The sequence below is a fragment of the Podarcis pityusensis genome (assembly GCF_964106645.2).
Source record: "Podarcis pityusensis genome assembly, chromosome: 15".
Classification (NCBI taxonomy): Eukaryota; Metazoa; Chordata; class Lepidosauria; order Squamata; family Lacertidae; genus Podarcis; species Podarcis pityusensis.
This window is the reverse complement of record NC_138040.1, coordinates 17914650-17934581: the sequence shown is the minus strand read 5'-3', so window position 1 is coordinate 17934581 and position 19932 is coordinate 17914650. Positions and strand designations below refer to the sequence as shown.

General features: G+C 44.0%; 1 protein-coding gene across 6 annotated transcripts in view; it reads right to left on the bottom strand.

The window, feature by feature from the left end:
• The window catches only part of PRDM10 (PR/SET domain 10), a 75891-nt gene that overhangs the window by 17125 nt on the left and 38834 nt on the right, over positions 1-19932 (bottom strand). For all 6 annotated transcript variants that reach the window (XM_080983397.1, XM_080983395.1, XM_080983399.1 and 3 more), the window contains 6 exons: positions 18389-18592; positions 15243-15315; positions 13896-14013; positions 12708-12837; positions 12040-12264; positions 3030-3377 (listed from right to left, as the gene is read on the bottom strand). In XM_080983397.1, the coding sequence (XP_080839523.1) occupies positions 3030-3377; positions 12040-12264; positions 12708-12837; positions 13896-14013; positions 15243-15315; positions 18389-18592 (1098 nt within the window). The remainder of the gene's footprint in view (positions 1-3029; positions 3378-12039; positions 12265-12707; positions 12838-13895; positions 14014-15242; positions 15316-18388; positions 18593-19932) is intronic.

The following is a 19932-nucleotide window of genomic DNA, read 5'->3' as shown; positions in this document are numbered from 1 at the left end:
GCATTACTGGCCAAAAGACTGAGTTTTGAAGCTTTGGGGAAATGATCCTCCACCGCACTTTCATCAGTAATTATCGGGATTGATGACACTGCATGACTGAGTTGTCTTTTTAAAAAGATACAATGATTAGGGAACTATAATTGGATCCAGAGATCTATCAAGAGTTTATGATTCAGAGAATGGACAAAACGAGTGATGAGCTATTTGAGAGAAATGGGAAGTAGAAAGAATATTTATTTTGTATGATGACAGAAGTAATTGTGTCTGTGATCTTTGGTCACTGAAATAAAATAATTTGAATGTGTTCATTTGTTCCCCTTCCTGTCACTTGCAAGAGGTCTTGATCTGAATGGCTGGCCATGATGGCTGATGTCATGGACTGGCTGGATGCAGAGGGGGCGGGGAGGCACCAGTTGGAACCCCCTGGGGAAGCAGGCTCAGAGCCAGGTGGTAGGGCGACGATGAGTAGTGAGAGGGAGAAGAGGGAGCAGACTGGGAGGAGATGTCGGAAGCTGAAGAGGCAACAGGGTTTAGTGAGCAGGAAGAGGTTTTGGCAGAGAGGAGTCCAGAATCAGAGGCAGGAGCAGAGGCTGGAGAGGAAGGGGGCCAAGAGGCAGAGAAGAGGCAGGCTGGTGAGGAAGCCAGGCTGTCTCCCCCTCCTGCTGCAACCAGCTCCTCTCCCCCCTGGTCTCCCAGAATTCACAGAGAAATGAAGAAGGTGGAGCAATGAGAGGCAAGACAGTGAAGCCTTAGACTGCTGGGGAAGGAACTGGGGAGCAGTGGGAAGGTGGGAACCTTCAGTCCTTGCAGCTCTTTTATTGGGGCAAGACCTACTGGGAAGAGTTGCTGTGACCACTAGGACTGAGCTGTTTTGTCAAGTGCTTTATTGTCTTATTGCTGTCCCATGCCTGATTCTCGTTCCTCACTGATAGCTGTGGTCTGCCTCCACAGTTGGGAGGAAGCAATGCTTTGGAATACCAGTTTGCTGGAAACCACAGGAGGAGAGAGTGCTCTTGTGCTGAAATCCTGCTCGCGGGTTTCCCACAGGCATCTGGGCCAGACTAGAGGAGCCATTGGCCTGATCCAGGAGAGCTCTTCTTATGTTCTTAACTACACAAATCAAGAGCGGCACTCATTCATTTCAAGTACTTTCTGGAATCAAGAAATCGGCTTACCTGTGTACTTTCTTCCTACTTTGTTTGCCAGACAATGGCCCAGACATTGGAAATATGCCTGAGATACCATATATACTCCAGAGCCTGGGGCTGTGGGGAACAGAGGCTGACCTTGCCTTTGCCAGTGCACATTCTACCCCAGGGAACTTCCCTGCCCCTCCCCCTGGACGCTCAGGTGCAAGATTATCACATTCTTCCAGGGTCCTCTCAAGTGAATGCAATACGCAAACAACTACATCACAGAGCTGTGATTGAGAATTGTATCCAGCTCTGTTCAGCGTTTGGAGGGTAGAGAAGTCTCCCCCACACCTCTCTCCCCCAAAAAAGTACTAAGTGGTACCAAGAAAGAATCCTGCCTTTGTTTCATCCGAGTCGCAACAGGATCTCTGATAAAACATCCAGTGAAACCTCAACATCTGAGCACTAAAGATAAAACAGATCCTACTTTTTTTCCAGCGCTAATGACACCACAGAGGGATTTTGTTACTTTATCTTTTCAAAGCAAGCACTTAGGGAGTTGAAAAGTAATAGCCACTTCACAGATAAAACATATTTAATTATGCACACAAAACTGCATGGAATGGGGTAGTAAAAAATTCCAAAACAGAAACAAAAAATGTAGCGGCTCGGATCATATATTAACAGCGCTGTAGCACCATAAACGTTCCCACAGCAAACCAGCAACATGTGGAGGATGTGTAGGCATGTCTTGAAAATTAGCTGATGGTTAACCAGTTTCTTGGGCCAAAAGAGTCTAAAGATGCTGGCTGTTTTGAATCCAAGGCTCTCTCTAGCTTCAATGCCAAAGAAGCGGTTGCCTCGTTGTGGGGGAGGCTGGCTTAGACTAGCCACCAGTTGGGTGGGGAGCAGATTCCTGGTCCTTGGATCCATGGGCCTCCAAAGAGGAACCTCTTCCTTCAATGATGGCACAACAACAGGAGCTGAAGGCTCAGCCTTCAACACAGCTGAAGCCAGACCTGTCTTGGAATACATCTTAAACCTTTTTGAGATCTTAGACTGGACCCTGTCAGACACCTGAAGGGCCTTCTCCAACAATGAGGCTCAGTTTCTTCTGTGCCCACTTTGTAAACATCTGGCAGCGATGACAAGTGTCTACTTGTGACAACCAGCATGGTGAATGGTTAGAGTGTCAGACTATGGACCTGGAAGACCAGGGTTTGAAACCCCCCTTGGCCACGAAGCTCACTGCAGGACCTTGGGCCGGTCACTCTCTCCAGGATCAAATTTTAATTTGCAAGATGGAGCGAAGGGCACAGTTTGTCTGTTTTTGAAGCTATTTTGTTTCTAAAGTGCTACTGTAATGAAGAATAAAATAAAAGTATCAGAATCAGAGAACTGCAGAGGTGGAAGGGAGCCCAAAGGCCATCCAGTCCAACCCCCTGCAGTGCAGGAATTAAAGACTTCCTTTCCAGAAACAAAGGATAGCTTCTGTCTGTTAAATAGTGTTTTTGCATTTTTGTAAATATCCCTAAATGCATTCAATTTATTATTCAATTAATTGCTATGAAGGCAGATGATTAATCAATTAAAATGTTGTAACTGGTTTCTAGCCCTTGTTTTAATTAATAAGTCACGCTGTCAAACCCTAGCACTGAAAGCGGAGTAAACTCTCAAAATGCATTTCATAAATGACTGTGTGCACATTTTTTCCTACACAGAAATTACTGTGCAAAGGAAAGGTCTCAATTAATCTTGCAGCTTGGGACTCCTTACGAACTCTCAGTTGTGAGAAAACAAAACAACAAAGAGGCTCAGATAAGAACAAAGCTGGCAAAAGCTTTAGAAGTCAGTGCTTTTGATTCAGTCAGTGCTTTTGATTCACCTACTACTCACCTGGATAAAATCCGGAAAGCGCTTTTTACAGGTAGGGCAGGTGAAACAACCATCGTTAACGTGGATCGCCACGTGATCTTTCAACAGATCCAAGCGGTCAAAGGACTCTGGGCAGAAAATGCAAGAATAGGTCTTCTGGTCCAAGTGGAACTTCATGTGACTCTCCAGGGCACTGGTATTAATGAAGCCTTTGTTGCAGATGTCACAGGTCAGAGGACAATTTCCTTCCCGCCCGTGGAACCGTAAGTGCTGATCTAACTTTTCCTTATCACGGAACGCCTTCCCACAGTGCAAGCATTTGAAGGGACGGAATGACTTTCGGATGAACAAGTGCTGGAGAGCTGCGTTCTGAAAAGATACATTAAAAAAACAAGCCGTGTCAACTAGCTAAGATTCTAGCTAGCTGTGTTTCCATAAAAAGCACCTAGGACCTATCTGCAGTCTGCACACGGAGAAACAGAAAGAGAGGTAAATGGATTTGCCTAAGGACACAACGGTGAGTCGGCAGCAGAGCCTAGGAAGACACAGGGCTTTAGTGCTTGAATTATGACTTCCCATCATTTGCACCAAGACACATTTTGACAGATTCTTGCCCTGATCTAGCAGTTTGTGGCACCACACATAGATCACTGGGTTGCTGCCCAAAGCGACTCTCCTGTGTCAGGTTCCCCCTCCTATTTTTGTTAAGGAAACACATAACATCAACATGTTAAGCATTTCCTCCTCACCTAGCAAACCCCCTGCTTGCAAGCAAGAATGTGAAACTGGGTAAGGGAAACCCCAGATGCGTGAAGACATCACATCTGGAGGAACACTTTATGCCAGGTCAGGTTAATTTGTCCATCTAGCCCAATAGCTTCTGCTCTGACTGGCAGTGACACTCGGGGATTTCAATCAAAAGAAAGAAAGGGAACCCCCCAGGTGTTTGAAATGCAATTTATTCCGGGCCCATTACATTATGGAATAAATCCTTCCATGGCGGAAAAACAAATGGCAGTAATTCTCAGCAAACGCATGGTGACTCCTATTCCCTGCGAGCTGCCAGGGACTGAATCTGTGACCTTCTATGAGCATTGCTACCACTTGAGCTATAGTCTCCTTAACTACAGATTAACAGGAGGGGAGAGGCTCTCCAACCAGCACAAGTTGGCCTAGCACAGAGATGGGGAAACTGTGGCTCTTCTGATACTTCTGAGTTCCATCAGCCCTAGTCCACATGGCTAATAATAAAATAATAAAAATAAAAACCGGGCTCAGGACGGCTAGCAGCAAATATAAAGCACTGATTAAAATGCGACTTAAAAACAGCATAAAATACAACATAAAATGCAGCACCAATATCAATAAAATTCAAAAATCCAGGAGTCTTTTTTTTGGGGGGGGGGGCAGTCAGTAGACATCAAATGATCACCAGGGGTAACAGGCCAAGTTGGTCCTACTAGGGCCAGCAAGGAGACCAGGGAAGAATTTAAACATGGGGTCCCAGAAAGGGTTTCTTCATAGAAGAGGAAAGGGAATAGAGGATTAAAGGTAAAGGTAAAGGGACCCCTGACCATTAGGTCCAGTCGTGGCCGACTCTGGGGTTGCGGCACTCATCTCGCTTTATTGGCCGAGGGAGCCGGCGTACAGCTTCCGGGTCATGTAGCCAGCATGACTAAGCTGCTTCTGGCGAACCAGAGAAGTGCACAGAAACGCCGTTTACCTTCCCGCCAGAGCAGTACCTATTTGTCTACTTTCACTTTGACATGCTTTCAAACTGCTAGGTTGGCAGGAGCAGGGACCGAGCAATGGGAGCTCACTCCGTCACGGGGATTCGAACCGCTGACCTTCTGATCGACAAGTCCTAGGCTCTGTGGTTTAACCCACAGTGCCACCCACATCCCTAATAGAGGATTAGGCTAATTCAAATTGAAAGCCAGGCAGAATAGCTCTGTCTTACAGACCCTGCGGAAGGAAATCAAGTCCTACAGGGCCCTAGTCTTGTAGCACAGAGCATTCCACCAGGTTGGAGCCGTCACTGAAAAAGCCCTGGCCCTGGTGGAGGATAGACTGGCTTCCTTAGGGCCCGGGACCTTTCAGCTATTATTATTCATGGACCTTAGGGTCCTCTGCGGGAAATACGAGAAGAGGCAGTCCCGTTAAGTACAAGGGTCCTAGTGATCACGGCTGGTAGGAGTTGTAGGACAACGATATCTGGAGGCCCAAAGCCACCCCACCCCAAGCTTGACAGCTTCTGGTCCAAGAATTGCAAGAGGCAAGCAAGTTACTCATCCTTTTTGCCAGGCAATGAAAACAATGCTTCAGCTAACTGTTACGAAGGCTTCACAGGACTCCAGCTGAATCTAACAAAGGATTTTGTTGAGAATGAAATGCATGCCACAGTGCTTTTCCCCCCCAGGGGGTAATCAAGGATACGCAGTACCGGAACCTCTTTTTTTGTTGTTAAAAAGTGTGGCACTTAATGGTGAGTACTGGTACCTATTTTTCTAGGGGGGAAAGCACTGGTCTCCCAGATTATTCAAAATCTGAGGCATCCAATAGATTAGGCACTAGAGCTGCAGCTCCTTAGATGCTAACTTGAATGCTCTGGGACTGCTTCTTTCCTTCTCAATGTTTTGTATAGCTGAGCAAAAAGAAAAATTCAGTTTTCATTCTGTTAATTAGACATACATTAGAGAACCCATCATTTTCTTTTAAGTATGACTCATGATCTCTGGAAACCAAATGAATCTTAACAATGATAGTGTGAGGCAAAATATTAACCACAAACAAAACATTACTTATTCAGACTTGGGAAAACACAGGCTAATCAAACTTAGTCACAGAGAACAAAATGTGTTTAGTAGTAGAGAAACTAACGATAATTGGCTGTCATTAATACATGTGACAAAAACTCATTTAAGTAATTATGGAGTTTTTTGTCTGTAGCTTTCTCCTTTCTTGGAGCCATTTTGTCCCTTTTGTTTCTCTTTAAATACAATTACAAATACATGCTATACTTAATCTGTATGCAGGTTCATTATAGCAATAAAGGGACATTTTACTGTACCAAGCCTGGAATCACAATTAAAAAAGGGCAACAGGTAAAATTAATGCCTCCAGTATAATATTCAGGGTTGATTTAGAGTCACTAAACTCAAGGGGAATTTTTGCATGAACTTAATGGGATATAGATTGAACTGAGCCACAATAGTCTTCTTCCCACCCTGTGTGTAATTTTGAGGGTACATGCATGATTTCACATCACAAATGAGCTAATCTAGAACAACTAACCTCTACTTTATTTATGCTCACAAACAACACTGCAGATTTGGACTTAACCATTTATCCACACTGGGGAGAAATGCGTCTTGTTTTCTGCTAGTGCAAGATCTTAATTATGCACTTTTCAGTAAAGATAGATGTAACGTTAGGATAGTCAACGTTAATTCTTCTAAAGTCTTTCGGTTACCATGGCTCCTATTCAGTCTCAAAACTGAAACAACCAACCAAAAGGTAAATTGGAACCTTGCTGCTAAGGTGTTAGTTTTGTTGCTGCAATAAAAGCCTCAGTGCTTTTTTAATAAAATAATATTCAGATGTTTGCTACATGGTGGAAAACAGAAATGCACTTCATCCACTGCAAAAGGTTGGTGGGGTGTTTTTTTTAGATGGAAGAAGAAAACAAGTCACTTTCTATATCACAGGGCAATTCTGTGTGGGCAAGCACACAACCTTGCAAGTTTTTTGTTTGTTTAATTGAGAGGCACATGTGTCTGTCTTTAGCATTCCAAAGATTATCAGAATAATTTCAAGAATGGTTGACTTTTCTGAGATGCAGGAAGCGAAAGGGAGAGAAGGGTATTTGTGATGTCACGGGTGCAAACCAATAGGCACCCACCACAATTAGCACTTGTTTCCCTAAAACAAAGGAAATGACTTTCACTTGAGTCAACCTTAAAAGGTAAAGGTAAAGGGACCCCTGACCATTAGGTCCAGTCTTGACCGACTCTGGGGTTACGGCGCTCATCTTGCTTTATTGGCCAAAGGAGCCGGTGTACAGCTTCCGGGTCATGTGGCCAGCATGACTAAGCCGCTTTTGGCAAACCAGAGCAGCGCACAGAAACACCGTTTACCTTCCCGCCGGAGCGGTACCTATTTATCTACTTGCACTTTGAAGTGCTTTCGCACTGCTAGGTTGGTAGGAGCAGGGACCGAACAACGGGAGCTCACCCCATTGCGGGGATTCGAACCGCTGACCTTCTGATCGGCAAGTCCTAGGCTCTGTGGTTTAACCCACAGCGCCACCCGCGTCCCTCAACCTTGCCTATACCCAAAACATGTAGAACCACTTCATTATTTCTTCACAGCTCAGCCTAGGACAAAAAATAATAATAAAGCATGTGTGTTTGAAGGGCAGTGAAGACGTTATCACACCTCCTCTGTTGCTCTTCAAATGCTATGCGTACCTTCACTCTTAGTATCCACTTACGTTCATTTTAAATAGCACTAAAAAAAAAAATCCAACACACACTTATGTCCTTCTAGATTAACCCATTGCAACAGAGTCATCTCTCTTAATCTCTGCTTTGGCTTCAGTGGGAACAGTTCACAGCTGGCTTTGCAGCCTTGCTTCCAAGTGTCCTGCGTGCTTCAGTAATTAAAGAGGAATTCTGATGTTGGCAGGTAGCTGGCGTGGGAGCCATTTCTATATTTTTGTACATGCAATCTCCAATTACAAGACACCAGCCCAGCAAAAGATTGAAAAGGCAGCAGGACTCCATATACCCCCACCGAGTGGGAGAAAACAGCCAAGAAAATTTGCACTCTCGGGCTGCAATTTCTCTTCTATTATTAACCATTGTCTGTTTTCCACTCTACTTCTCAGACATTAAATATTAATTCTGATCCATACCAACAAGGAGGGGGGTGGGGAATCGCAGGGCGAGACAGAGGAAGCAACTGTATTTAACCATGTAAGTTATTAGCATGCACCGCACATCCCCACACATCAGGCTTGTGGAAACACTTTCACATTCCCAAGTTAGCAGGGCAACTGAACTGTGGTGAAGGAAAGCTTAATGCCACATGGACAGAAGCTCTGCTTGGAATTGGAAAGTGCCTGTCAGGTGCGTAGAGCTGGGGCTTGAGAAACACCTGCCAGGGTCTCTCCTTCGGGTGTCCTACTCAGCCTCTTAAAGAAGGTGCAGGGCAGCGCGGGGCACTGCAACATTCCCCATGGCCGTAAATGTTTGTTGAAATCTGTTTAGGCTCCTTCAGTTCTGGCTATAAAAGAGAGAGAGTATTTACCTCTGCTGCTATACAGTGGTACCTCGGGTTACATACGCTTCAGGTTACATACGCTTCAGATTACAGACTCCGCTAACCCAGAAATAGTGCTTCAGGTTAAGAACTTTGCTTCAGGATGAGAACAGAAATTGTGCTTTGGCACATAATGGAGGCCCCATTAGCTAAAGTGGTGCTTCAGATTAAGAACAGTTTCAGGTTAAGTACGGACCTGCGGAACAAATTAAGTACTTACCCCGAGGTACCACTGTATGAGGGACAGCTGTTGCACAGCATACTATAGCTGCAATCCAAAGGGCTACATGGAAACTGGTTTCCCCCCTCTCATTCTTACACATCTGTCTCCTCGCACTGCTCTCAATGGTTAGAGCACTGTCCGGAGTAGCAATTGATGATGCCCAAGGGGATATGGTCAGAAGGAGAATTTAGACTCCCTTTGGGTTACCTATAGAAGCACCCAAGCCGTACAAGGGAGTCTATGAGCTCACGGTCCCATCTGCACTATGCATTTAAGCCCCGTGATGCTGCTTTCAGCAGCTGTGTCTTTCCCCAAAGAATCCTGGGAACTGTAGTTTTTCAAGAGTGTTGAGAGTCGTTAGGAGACCCCTGCTTCCCTCCCAAGGCTACAATTTTCAGACTGGTTAAACCAGTGATGGCCAAACTTGGCCCTCCAGCTGTTTTGGGACTACAACTCCCATGATTCCTATCTAGCAGGACCAGTGGTCAGGGATGATGGGAATTGTAATTTGGGGGCAAAACTAAATTTGAGGGCGCTGGGTGGATCTTTGCACCCCGGCGGCACATGTGCTAAAGACTTCGCTGGGTCTACTCTAGGTAAAGGTTAGCCGAATGCAACCCCATAGGGCCCCAAGAGAAGTGTTTTTCTAGAATGGGGCCTTTCAGAACTAAGGAGCAGGTGGCTGCTGTTGTTTTCCTGTGCCTCTGCTGTGTCCCATAGGTATCTCTGTAATTTCAGCCCGAAGAGCCTCGGCAGGGTACAGCAGCACTCTCCCCTCCAGCAAAAGGTATTCAGAAGCATACATACAATGGAGGAAGAATTTGTCCGTCAGGGTTGGTGGACCTTGCTAGCCTTCTCCTCCATGAATTTGTCTAATCTTCTTATAACACCATCCAAATTGGTGCCCATCACAACATCTTGTGGGAGCAAATTCCATAGTTTAGACTATGCACTGCGTGGATAATGCTTTCTTTTGTCTGCCCTGAATCTTCTAACACGAATGACGAGGAAGCATGGCCAGGATTCAGCAAGAAGACAGCGAGATGTGGCATGCCAAAACTGCCAAGGAGAAAACTCAGCAGAGAGGCTCAAGCAAATGAGCCTCAACTAACACAGCAGAAGATGGAAACTGCAGACAGCAAAGTGTAATCATGCTGCAATGCGAAATACACAAGCAGACTACAGATCCCTATATAATGTAGTCCTCCAAAATGTTTTCACATAAATGATGCATTTAAAAATGACACCTGGCCTTGAATACTCAGATACTTCTCACAACATTCCATTAGAGATTCTAACCCAATGCATTTGAAGGTGAAGTCAAAAGATTTTCAGGGAACGTTGATAAACAGTTCTTGTCCATGGTTATGCAAAAAAAAGAGTGATTTTTAAAAATACACTTTTGTATGCGAGAAAGCTTATTGTAAAACAAATTATATTTTAAAAACCTATTTGATATGCATTGCTATTTCTGTATTGGGGGAGGTGAATTTTCTTCGGCCAATAAGGAAGCATTGCCAAGGTGTACTCTTAACATGCCATCTTGCATGTGGCGCAAGTTCTTTGATGGTGTTGAATTCACCCCGGTGCAATTAACTTGCTCAATCTCTTTTGTTAAGGCATCCACACACTTTTTGAAAAAGAAAGAAACGCCAGCCCTCTGAAGCTACAAGTGAATGAAAACTCAACCTGTTTGCAGCTGTTTCTTTTTGCAACCAAAATCTTACGCACAGAAAGAAGGATGGGGAAAGAAGTATTTAAGCTGCACAAACTGATCTTCCAACTGAACAGTTTGGAGGATTCTTTGTCTTAATAATTTCCCTCTTAAACTTGACAGAAGAGTAGCACACAGTTGCCAGAAAGCATGGGCTCAGAGTATTTGTTTTTGGTATACAGAGTTCTCAATGCAGGCTTTAATATCGCAAAGATCTGCAGCCCCCTGCAAAAGAACTTTATCATTAAACGAAATCTTTGCCTTTGAAGGAAAAATGGATATGGGCCAAGGTCATGGTGCCTCTTTGCCAATGTCTTCCAACAGCAAGAGCACAGCGACATACACACAGATGGTGCTGCGAGCAGCCCGCTAGTCCACCCCACTTCATGCGGCAGATTGGAATACGTCTGCCTGCCAGACTGGATGCACTAGATTCCCAGGAAGGACTAGCGGAGCATCATGAATCTAATCAACTTCAATTGCTGCCCAGTTCCTCCTAGCATCAGGAGAGGCACCGAGCAATTTGTGTGAAGTTTGTCTTTGCAGCGGCAGTGGGATGTGCTCAGCCTGAAATGTCACGCAAGAAGTTTAGAGATTGACACCAATTTAAGGTAAAAAGGTCAGCAGTAACCAGCAGGCAAATCAAGCATCCGCAAAGAGGCAACCATCTCTTAGCGCGAAGTCTGTCTTCTTTTTATGAGCGATGAGATGTTCTCTGCCTGAAATGTCGGGTGTAGGAAGTTTAGAAGCTGACACCAATTTCGGGTAAAAGGTCAGCAGTAACTAAGAGGCAAATCAAACCTCGAGTGGAAAATGGCTAATGAGGGGCTGTGCATACTTTACAGCAAACCACCCTTCCCCAATTTTGAACAAAGGACACTAATTCTATACCCCATATAAATTATGAATATTAAATATGTATGTCTTATCTGGCAAAAGTTACTGTTTAGAAGACACAGATTTTCATACAATTTGGAGCAGGAGAGCAAGAGAAGGCAAATAATGACAGGAATAGGGAGGAAAGGTATGGTAAATAAACCAACATAGATGGCTATGGAAGTTATCTGGGGCACTGAAACTCCAGCCACTGACTGCTAGGTCTATCAGTTGCTACCTTCTGGTGTCTGAGTCTGTGCCCCAAAATGGCTAAAGCTCTTTGTTTTACAATGTGAAATCTGAGGTTCTCGGGGCATCAGTTTTTCCACAAAATGCCGGACTCCACACTTACAAATAAGGCTACCAATTATTCTTACTAGCCCTGCTTCTGAGCCTTAGAGCAGGGGTAGTCAATATCGTGCCCTACAGATGTTGTCGGACTACAACTCCCATCAGCCCCAGCCAGAATGGCCATGGTGTTTATTAGATTGCAAGTCTGCGGGAAGGGACTGTCTGGTTTTAACAGACTGTATGTATGCCGTTCTGGGAAACTTTTTTGGCTGAAGAGTGGTGTACAAATGATCTAAATAAATAAATCATCAGCACAGATGATGAGAGCTGAAGTCCAGCAACATCTGGAGCACAGCACATTGGCAACCCTTTCTTTAAGAGATTAGCCTGACATGCATTAATTAAGGAGACAAAATCTTTTAAGCCTGGAAATATAATTATGGGGTGGGGGGTGGGGGACATTGCCTGCTTAACTTCTGCATATCAGTCTGCTGTCTAAAGGGGTTCGAACAGAGCCAGTAAAAATGGTGATGACCTTAACAGTAAACCCACAGACACGCAGGGAGCACACAGAGCCCCAGCCAGCTGCTGAGTTCTTCGCTTACCCGGATACGCTTAGCTCTCCGCATGTCGTCTGCTGTCATTGTGCTCTGGGTAGCCACCACAGTCTGTTCATGCGGCTGGAGCGGTAAAGGGTGGCTCTCGGGCTGCTGATCCAAGGATGATGGTGTCTCTTGTGGCACCGGTGTTTGTTCCTGTTGGTCCAGTCCGTTCAGCGTGGCTTGCCCAGCCTCATCAAACTGCCCCTTGCTGGAGAAGTGCAGCAAGTCCTGAAATTGCAAATCAAATGGAAGGTGGTCATATCGCTGCCCGCCGTATTATGGTATAGCAATGATGGTTAGGCTACGCTGGTTTTGCAGAACTAAGTCCATTTCATACCAGAAAAAGAAGGGGCATGGTTTTTTATTTTATTTATTAAATTTGTATACTGCGTGACAATTTAAGATAGTCCTCCTTGCTTTGCTAATTTTTTGCAGCACAGAATTGCCGATGGGCAAATGCTGCTGAGGATATTTCTGATGCAACTTCAACATCCCTTGTATATGTTCAGCACAGGAAATTCATTGCTGACAGAAGCTACTGAGATACCCCTTCCCAGGCTAGTTCTGAGTCAACTTTATACGGACTGGGGGAATGATCAGGAAAGCAGTTAAGCAAACTCATGCTCCCAATTTCATTGGAAACGCCTTTGCCTGCTCCTACCAAACGATACCTGTGTCCCTTCCGCACATTTTCCTCCATTTTCACTGGTTACTTCTAAGCGCATAAATTTAGGAGGGCGACCCGGTCGCCTGCCTGGTCCAAATCTTCGTTTTCCTCTTCCACGACCTCTGCCTCTTGCTCTGCAAAATATATAGGAAACTGAGTTAGAGAGGGGAGCAATCTGTATTCCTAAGTCTCATGGGTCCAGTCAATGGGAACAGGCTGTACAATGGGGCTTCCAGAAATGAACAGCCAGAGGCTTCCAGGTAGCAGGCCACAAAGGCTATAACCCTCCCCTCTTGTTTGCCCTCAGCATCTAGTATCCAGGGATATGCTTCCCCTGGAACATAGTCCAGATCACTGTTGTAAACATGAACATGTCAGTTTAGATCATGGGTGAGCAACCTGCAGCCCCAGGGTCACATCCTCATTTAATGTAGCCCCAAATATCTCCTGAAATTGCCCCATTCTTCCATTCCATCCAAGGGTTGTATCCAATTTGGCTTTACTCAGAGTAGTCCCACTGGAATTAATGTGCCTAACTTAGCCATGCTCATTCATTTAAAGGGGGCTACTCTGAATATGACTAGCACTGGAGGCAACTGGAAGCTATACAGTTGTACCTCGAAAGTCACTTCCGGGTTTCAATCGTTCGGGACTTGGGTCAACTTATGAAACCCTAGAATGATCCCTGAACACCTCCTCTATCTCCCGCTATGCAGCATGGGGGATTCCAGAGGTGAGCGGCAACATACTATCCTCCCAGTCCCAAATGGACCTTGGGCAAAGGGGAGAGGCCTGAAAGAAGGAAACAAATACAACAGCCCTCCTGCAGTCAAGGAAGGCACCAGCCTGAAACACACTCCAAGTGGACATTAGAGGCCATTCTGCCGTTTAGTTAACTGGTTATGGTCCTGACCTTTTGAACCTCTGCAATACATAAATGTGCCCCACTCACTTCTACATGGCACAAGAGCAATCCAGCCCATTAGTGGAGAAAGGGGCTCTCACCTTTGAGCTCAGGAGATTGTGGCACACAACCTTCAGGAGAAAATAGTCTCTGAACATTCTTCTTAGGAAATCAAACTCTCTCTCTCTCTCTCTCTCTCTCTCTCTCTCTCTCTCTGTGCTTTCAAACAAGAACCTGCAGGGAACAACTCAGCTTTGAAAAGCTGAGGTTCTGCACACTTATAAATACCTGCTGAAGAAATCCAGCTTTTCATCATGGGAGTTCAGGTGCTGCTGGAGCTGCTCTGAGCTCATGAACCGTCGGTTGCACTCATAACATGGCCAGTTTTTTTCTTGCTCTCGGAGAACTGCATTTTCAAGTTAGACCAATCGATAAGGACAACTTCAGACGCCACCAAGCTTTTCAGATTTCTACCAAAGACTCCCCCCTCCATCCTCCGTACTTTCAGGGGGCCACAGAGATCAGAATGACTAAGGAATATGCTCTATACACCTTTTGCTCATAGTCTGTCTTTTATTCCCCTCTAAACACGGGTTAGGCACACAGAAGAACATAGAAGATTATAAGAAGACAGAGAATACTACATCTACATTCCCTCTTGTTCTTACACCTTACAGAAGTGCTCAGCTGCTCTGTAGTTTACCTACTGGAAAAAGCCTTTCTGGCTGTTGCTGTAACTTAAATTCTGCACTCCAAATAAATTATTCACTCCTACAACATCTATTTTGCATAAACTCACTCAGTTTGAATATTTTACTCTGAATTCAATGGTGGTTTGTGGGGGTTTTTTGCATAACATGGGATTTTTGGCCAGGAGAGGACAGGAATTAAATGTATAAGACTACCAAGGACAGTAGGAATGGGAATGGATAGGAGGACATGCCTGGAATGAAAGCAGGAGTGTTAGGTAATCAAGCAGGGTCTTTGCTCCTGTCTGTTGCAGCGTTGAAAAATACTAGCAGCCGGTTGAATATGGTTACTGCACAAATTGCTTGAAATATACATGAACTGCATAGATTGAACCCAGGATCAGCACATTTTCAAACCTATCTCAATCATGAGAACTAGACGCTTGAATTTTTGTTTTAAAGTAAGTGCAAATTCTGCACCATAGTGAATCACAGACAGTGAAGAGCTCAGTCTGTAGATGAGACTAGATTTCTGAGGTTTCATTTCTATCAATCTTTCCATGAAGCAACTAGAACTTATATTTGTTTTCAAGCTCCTTTTTTGCATAAGGACTCGATCTGATAGTGTCTGTGCACCATCCATCATAGTGATGGGAACGAAAAGGGGGATTTTGTGGGTTACTTCAATTGTAGGCCGTGTTTGCCAACAGCAGCTATTACCATGTGCATCAATAAAAGGCAGCCTCTTTTAATGTGTACCACTAATTATGTAGAAGCATATTTAACAACAAACAAAATTTGGCAATGCAGCCTTAACCTAGATCCAATTATTATTTGAGTCTATCTGGAGCTAGGCATGCAAAATTCCACCTGCTAGTGCTAATTCAGTGCTGCAATATACCCTATGATTTAAACAATCAACTGGAAAAGTAAAGGAGATAAATACCTTTCCTTTCCTCTTCAGATACATCATGGATTTTCTGATTGACAAATTCAGCATATGAAGCAGCATACCACACCTGCAGCCAATTCACATGGGATTAATTAGAATTTTCACTGGAGAATCTAAAAAATTAACTGCTTGTCTATTGCAGCTATATCCTGCCCTTCCACCAAGGAACTGAGGGCAGCATACACGGAGGCCATCTTGTCTGAGAGATAGTGGCCTCTCACCATTGCTAAGAAAGCTTCTTGGGTGAGCAGTGACTCCAAGCCATGCCATCCTGGTCCAAGTCTGACCCTCAGTTCACTAAGGTAAAGGACCCCTGGACAGTTAAGTCCAGTCAAAGGTGATTATGGGGTGTGGTGCTCATCTCACTTTACAGGCCGAGGGAGCAGGTGTCTGTCCACGGACAGCTTTCTGGGTCATGTGGCCAGCATGACTAAACCGCTTCTGGCACACGAAACACCGTTTACCTTCCTGCCACAGTGGTACCTATTTATCTACTTGCGCTGGCATGCTTTCGAACTGCTAGGTTGGCAGGAGGTGGGACTGAGCAATGGGAGCTCAACCCTTCGTGGGGATTCGAACCGCCAACCTTCCGATCGACAAGCCCAAGAGGCTCAGTGGTTTAGACCACAGCACCACCTGCGTCCCACCTCAATTCACTACAACACGTCTGGGCAGACAGTGGAATAGGATCTACTGGTAGATCTGCAAAGATTTCAGACTCCCAATTGTTTAACAATGACAGCAACAAAATGATTCCACCCACCCCTGCTGCCCAAATTATACAGCTGAAATAAAATGAAAAGCTTGGATGAGGATAAGCAAGAGTAATTTTTTTGTGCAGAAGGACTGCGAGTTCAATTCTGATACTCAAAGCAAATCCACAGGCTCAAGATTATATAATTCCAAATATGCTGCTTGCACTAGGCTCCAGTGAGTGGATCTTAGGGAGTTCTAGTAACAAACAAAGTCTACCCACTACACCACACTGGCTCTCACTTGAATCAGCTAGCATTTTAATATTCATTTTATACATGGGTGACACTGACATGAAAGAGAAAGAGATAAATTCAAGTACACATGTCTTTAGTAGCTCCAAAAGTGATTTTTTTTTGTACAAGTGTCAAGAGGCCTTTTAAGTGTGCCAAGCCATGAATATTCTGAAGAGGCTGTTACTATAACAATTTATTTCATCTTATTGCACAGACAGTGTGACTGAGTGGTTCGACTCTAATCACAAATCCTCATTCACTGATTGTCACAATAGTGAAAGTATGGCAGGAGGGGCAAGCACTTTCCAAAATGCCATAAGTTATAATCTGGGGAGGAAGGGGGAAGAATACATGACTCTCTTTTGTGTCTTGGATTACATTTTTTCATGTGTTCTCCTGTAAAACCATTAAAAACAGTTGAAAACAATAAAACTATAATTCTAGCGGCTGCGCTTGCGGAATGCATTATAGGGTTCAAAACAAGATAAAGGTATGTCCAGAACACGTCCAGATGAACAATTCAAATGAGGTGTGTGTGTGTGTGTGTGTGTGTGTGTAGTCCACAGCATCATCTCCACCATCCTGTGGACCAGGGGTGCCAACCTGAATAAAATATTGGGGGGGGGGGCAGATAAACCCTGCCCTACATAATAGGTCACATGACATGACACATGCACACTATTTAAATGGCAATGCCCAGTCGGTGGAAGAAGATTGGAAGAAATTTAAAGACTATTTACAGAAATACTGCAAAATTAATGAATGTTAGAATGATGTCAGAATGAAATTAAGTGGTCTTAGCAGCAATGTTATAAAGGTGTATGTACAAATGGATTGTTAACAGATGAGAATCTAAAGTTATAATATGTTAAGTTAAAGGATTAAGACAAAAACAAAGAGGGAAAGGAATTGATGAATTAACTAATAGAACTGGAATACAAAAAAGGGAGATGTGAGGAAGTCAGGGAAGTAAGGAAATGAAATGTAAGTTATGGAAAGATCAATGTGGTTTTTTTTAAGTGTTTTCTATTTTTTTTCTGTATTTTGTATTTTGTATTTTTTTCCTTTTTATTTTTTTTCTTTTTCTTTTCTTTTTATCTATGTAATTTTTTCTTTGAAACTTTAATAAATATCATTTAAATAAATAAATAAATAAATGGCAATGCCCATTAACTTTTTTTGGGGGGGTACAGGGCCCTCAAATATTTCATTTGGTGGCAAAGGGACCTCAGCCCCTAGGAGTTGGCTCGTATTCTGTGGACAGAGGGAGGGAGTGGCCAAGTCAAGAGCCGATGCTGGATCACACACTACAGATTCCTTCTCGGTCCTGTCAAGATCTTGCACATTTCAAGGACTTGCAGGATTAAGACACAAGGCAGAAAAGGAAGTGGAGAAGGCAAGAAACAGGAAAAGCCCAGATGGCGGCACTCATCTTTTGACTGCCCTCCAGATCTCAAGCTGTAAGCTTAATATAAAAAGCTATTCTCCCAACTGTTCCAAGTTCCACTTGATTTGTTTTAAGCATGGGATAAAAATAACTTTGTGGTGATTGGACTCACAAGCAGAAAAGTCAGATTATCACACGCACAGGCCAAACTGCAAACCTCAAAGGTACGCTTATTGAAGTAAATGGTGCCTCATTAATTGAGAAAAGCCAATCCCATTCATGGGCGGGCAGGGGAAAGTGCCACAAAGGGGGAAAGGGAGAGAGAATTAAAAGTAAACCAAGATGCTTCAGTGCATACAGGAGGTATATGATATCAGGCTCATCTCAACCTCCAATTTGCTTACACATTCAAGGTGAATCAGTGGTTGGAGTGAAGTGAAAGTCAACAGACCCAAGAAAGATCAAGAATTCTTGACCCACATTTCCAGCATAAGTGAACAAATGGGCTGTTATTTCTGGAAGGTTCATTATCCTATAGTGATTCAATGCAGACAACAAAACATGTCGCCCATACACCTTGGAATGCCATGGTTGTACAGATAGGGCAGACATCTCAGAACAAGAACCATGGGAATGATGAATGAATAAATCAAGCCCTAAGGCTTTATCTCTCTGCTGAGTAGTAGGGAACTCTTCTTGAAGGTTGCGAAGCTGTGCTGTTTGACTCAGCAAAAAGAAGATATATAATGCAGGTTGCCCCATACCTTGAGTTCCTGTTTGGGCTCCACATTCTTAATCGTTGTGTAATAAATATGGTGGCCATACTGGTAGGCGACCAGATTCTGCTCCAGGTGATTCTGGGCTGGCCTCACAAACATCATCCAGTTGCAAAGAGCCTCGCTAGACAGTTCAAACCAGAGATCTTCCTGCAGACCCCGGTCTTTTCTGTCACCTTTGTCAAGGGACACCTAAGGCAAGATAAAATATATTATCTATAAACATATACACACAAACAAGAGGATGTCGGTGAGATGTCGCTGCTGTGTCCACAATGGAAGAAACAGTTTGCATCATAAATCCAGGTAATTAGAAGAAAAAGGGTTTCTGGGGCAGACAGAGCATGAAGCTGCTGAAGACTGGCATTTGTCAGCAGCTTTTGTTAGCTTGCATCATAGTCTAGGTTGGTGAAGTCATTACAAAGAGTTATTATCTCACAGGTGATGCTGTGCTAATTGAGCACCAACCTGCAGGACCAGGTATACCTGGACCCATTTACATCTATGGGCTTAGCATAGATTACTTTATCTCAGGTCATTTATTTCAGCTGATTGATTCAAGAATGCAATCTATGCTTTCAACTTTTTGAAGGCATCTTGCGAAACAGTCATTTTTTAAGTGCACTGGGCCTCTGCTTGTGTGAGCACACGTGCATATATGTGTGTCTAACTGTCTATCTATCCATCTATCCACACACAAATACACAATTTTGGCAAGTTAGCACATACAAATAAATAATACTAATATGTATGTGTATTTACACACACACAACACACAAACACTTTCAATGGTGCCATGACCCAAGGGATAACCATGGAAGGCCTGATGGAGGCTGCTTGACCAGTCCTCCCCAAGTTTAAGTCATGGATGGGGTCAGCTGTGGTGAGGAGGCAAAAATGAATGCGAGTTGAGGTGGCCCCTAATTCTGGAAGGGCCTGGCCCTGACCTGACATAAACTTTGCAAGGGAGGTGTTTTTGAACAGCTGGAATTTGAAGCCCCTTGATTTGAAGTTCAGTCCCATCACTAACATTTGCTGTTAAATGAAACTTGAATTCCGTCTGCAGAGATCTATACTTACTGCTGTCACTGTGAGCCCCCCCTCCTGAAAACTGAAACCCAAAGAGGTTATAGAACTCTGACTTCCAAGTACCAGAGCGATTTCAATACCTCTGTGAGTCAGTGACCCATGCATCTACATATAGACAGAAATTTATGCCCATTGTTTTCACATTGTGTATCTCATGAAGTAGGCTCTTGTCTTCTAAAGCTCATGCCACAACAATCAGTCTTTTATTTAGCACAAGACTTATTGTTGCTCCTGATCGTTATGAGCTAGTTCTCCATAAGGAAGTGGGATTCCTGCATACTGAACGCCAAGAAGCTTCTGGCACTATATGAAATGTCTTGCCTCTCCTCTATTTGCACTGTGTACTGGATGTGTATGATCACATAGTCGTGTTGATCCCATTTCTTGTGAGTCCCTGGAGTTCCTTCCAGGGAAATTACTGTACTGCACAAAATGTGTGTCTT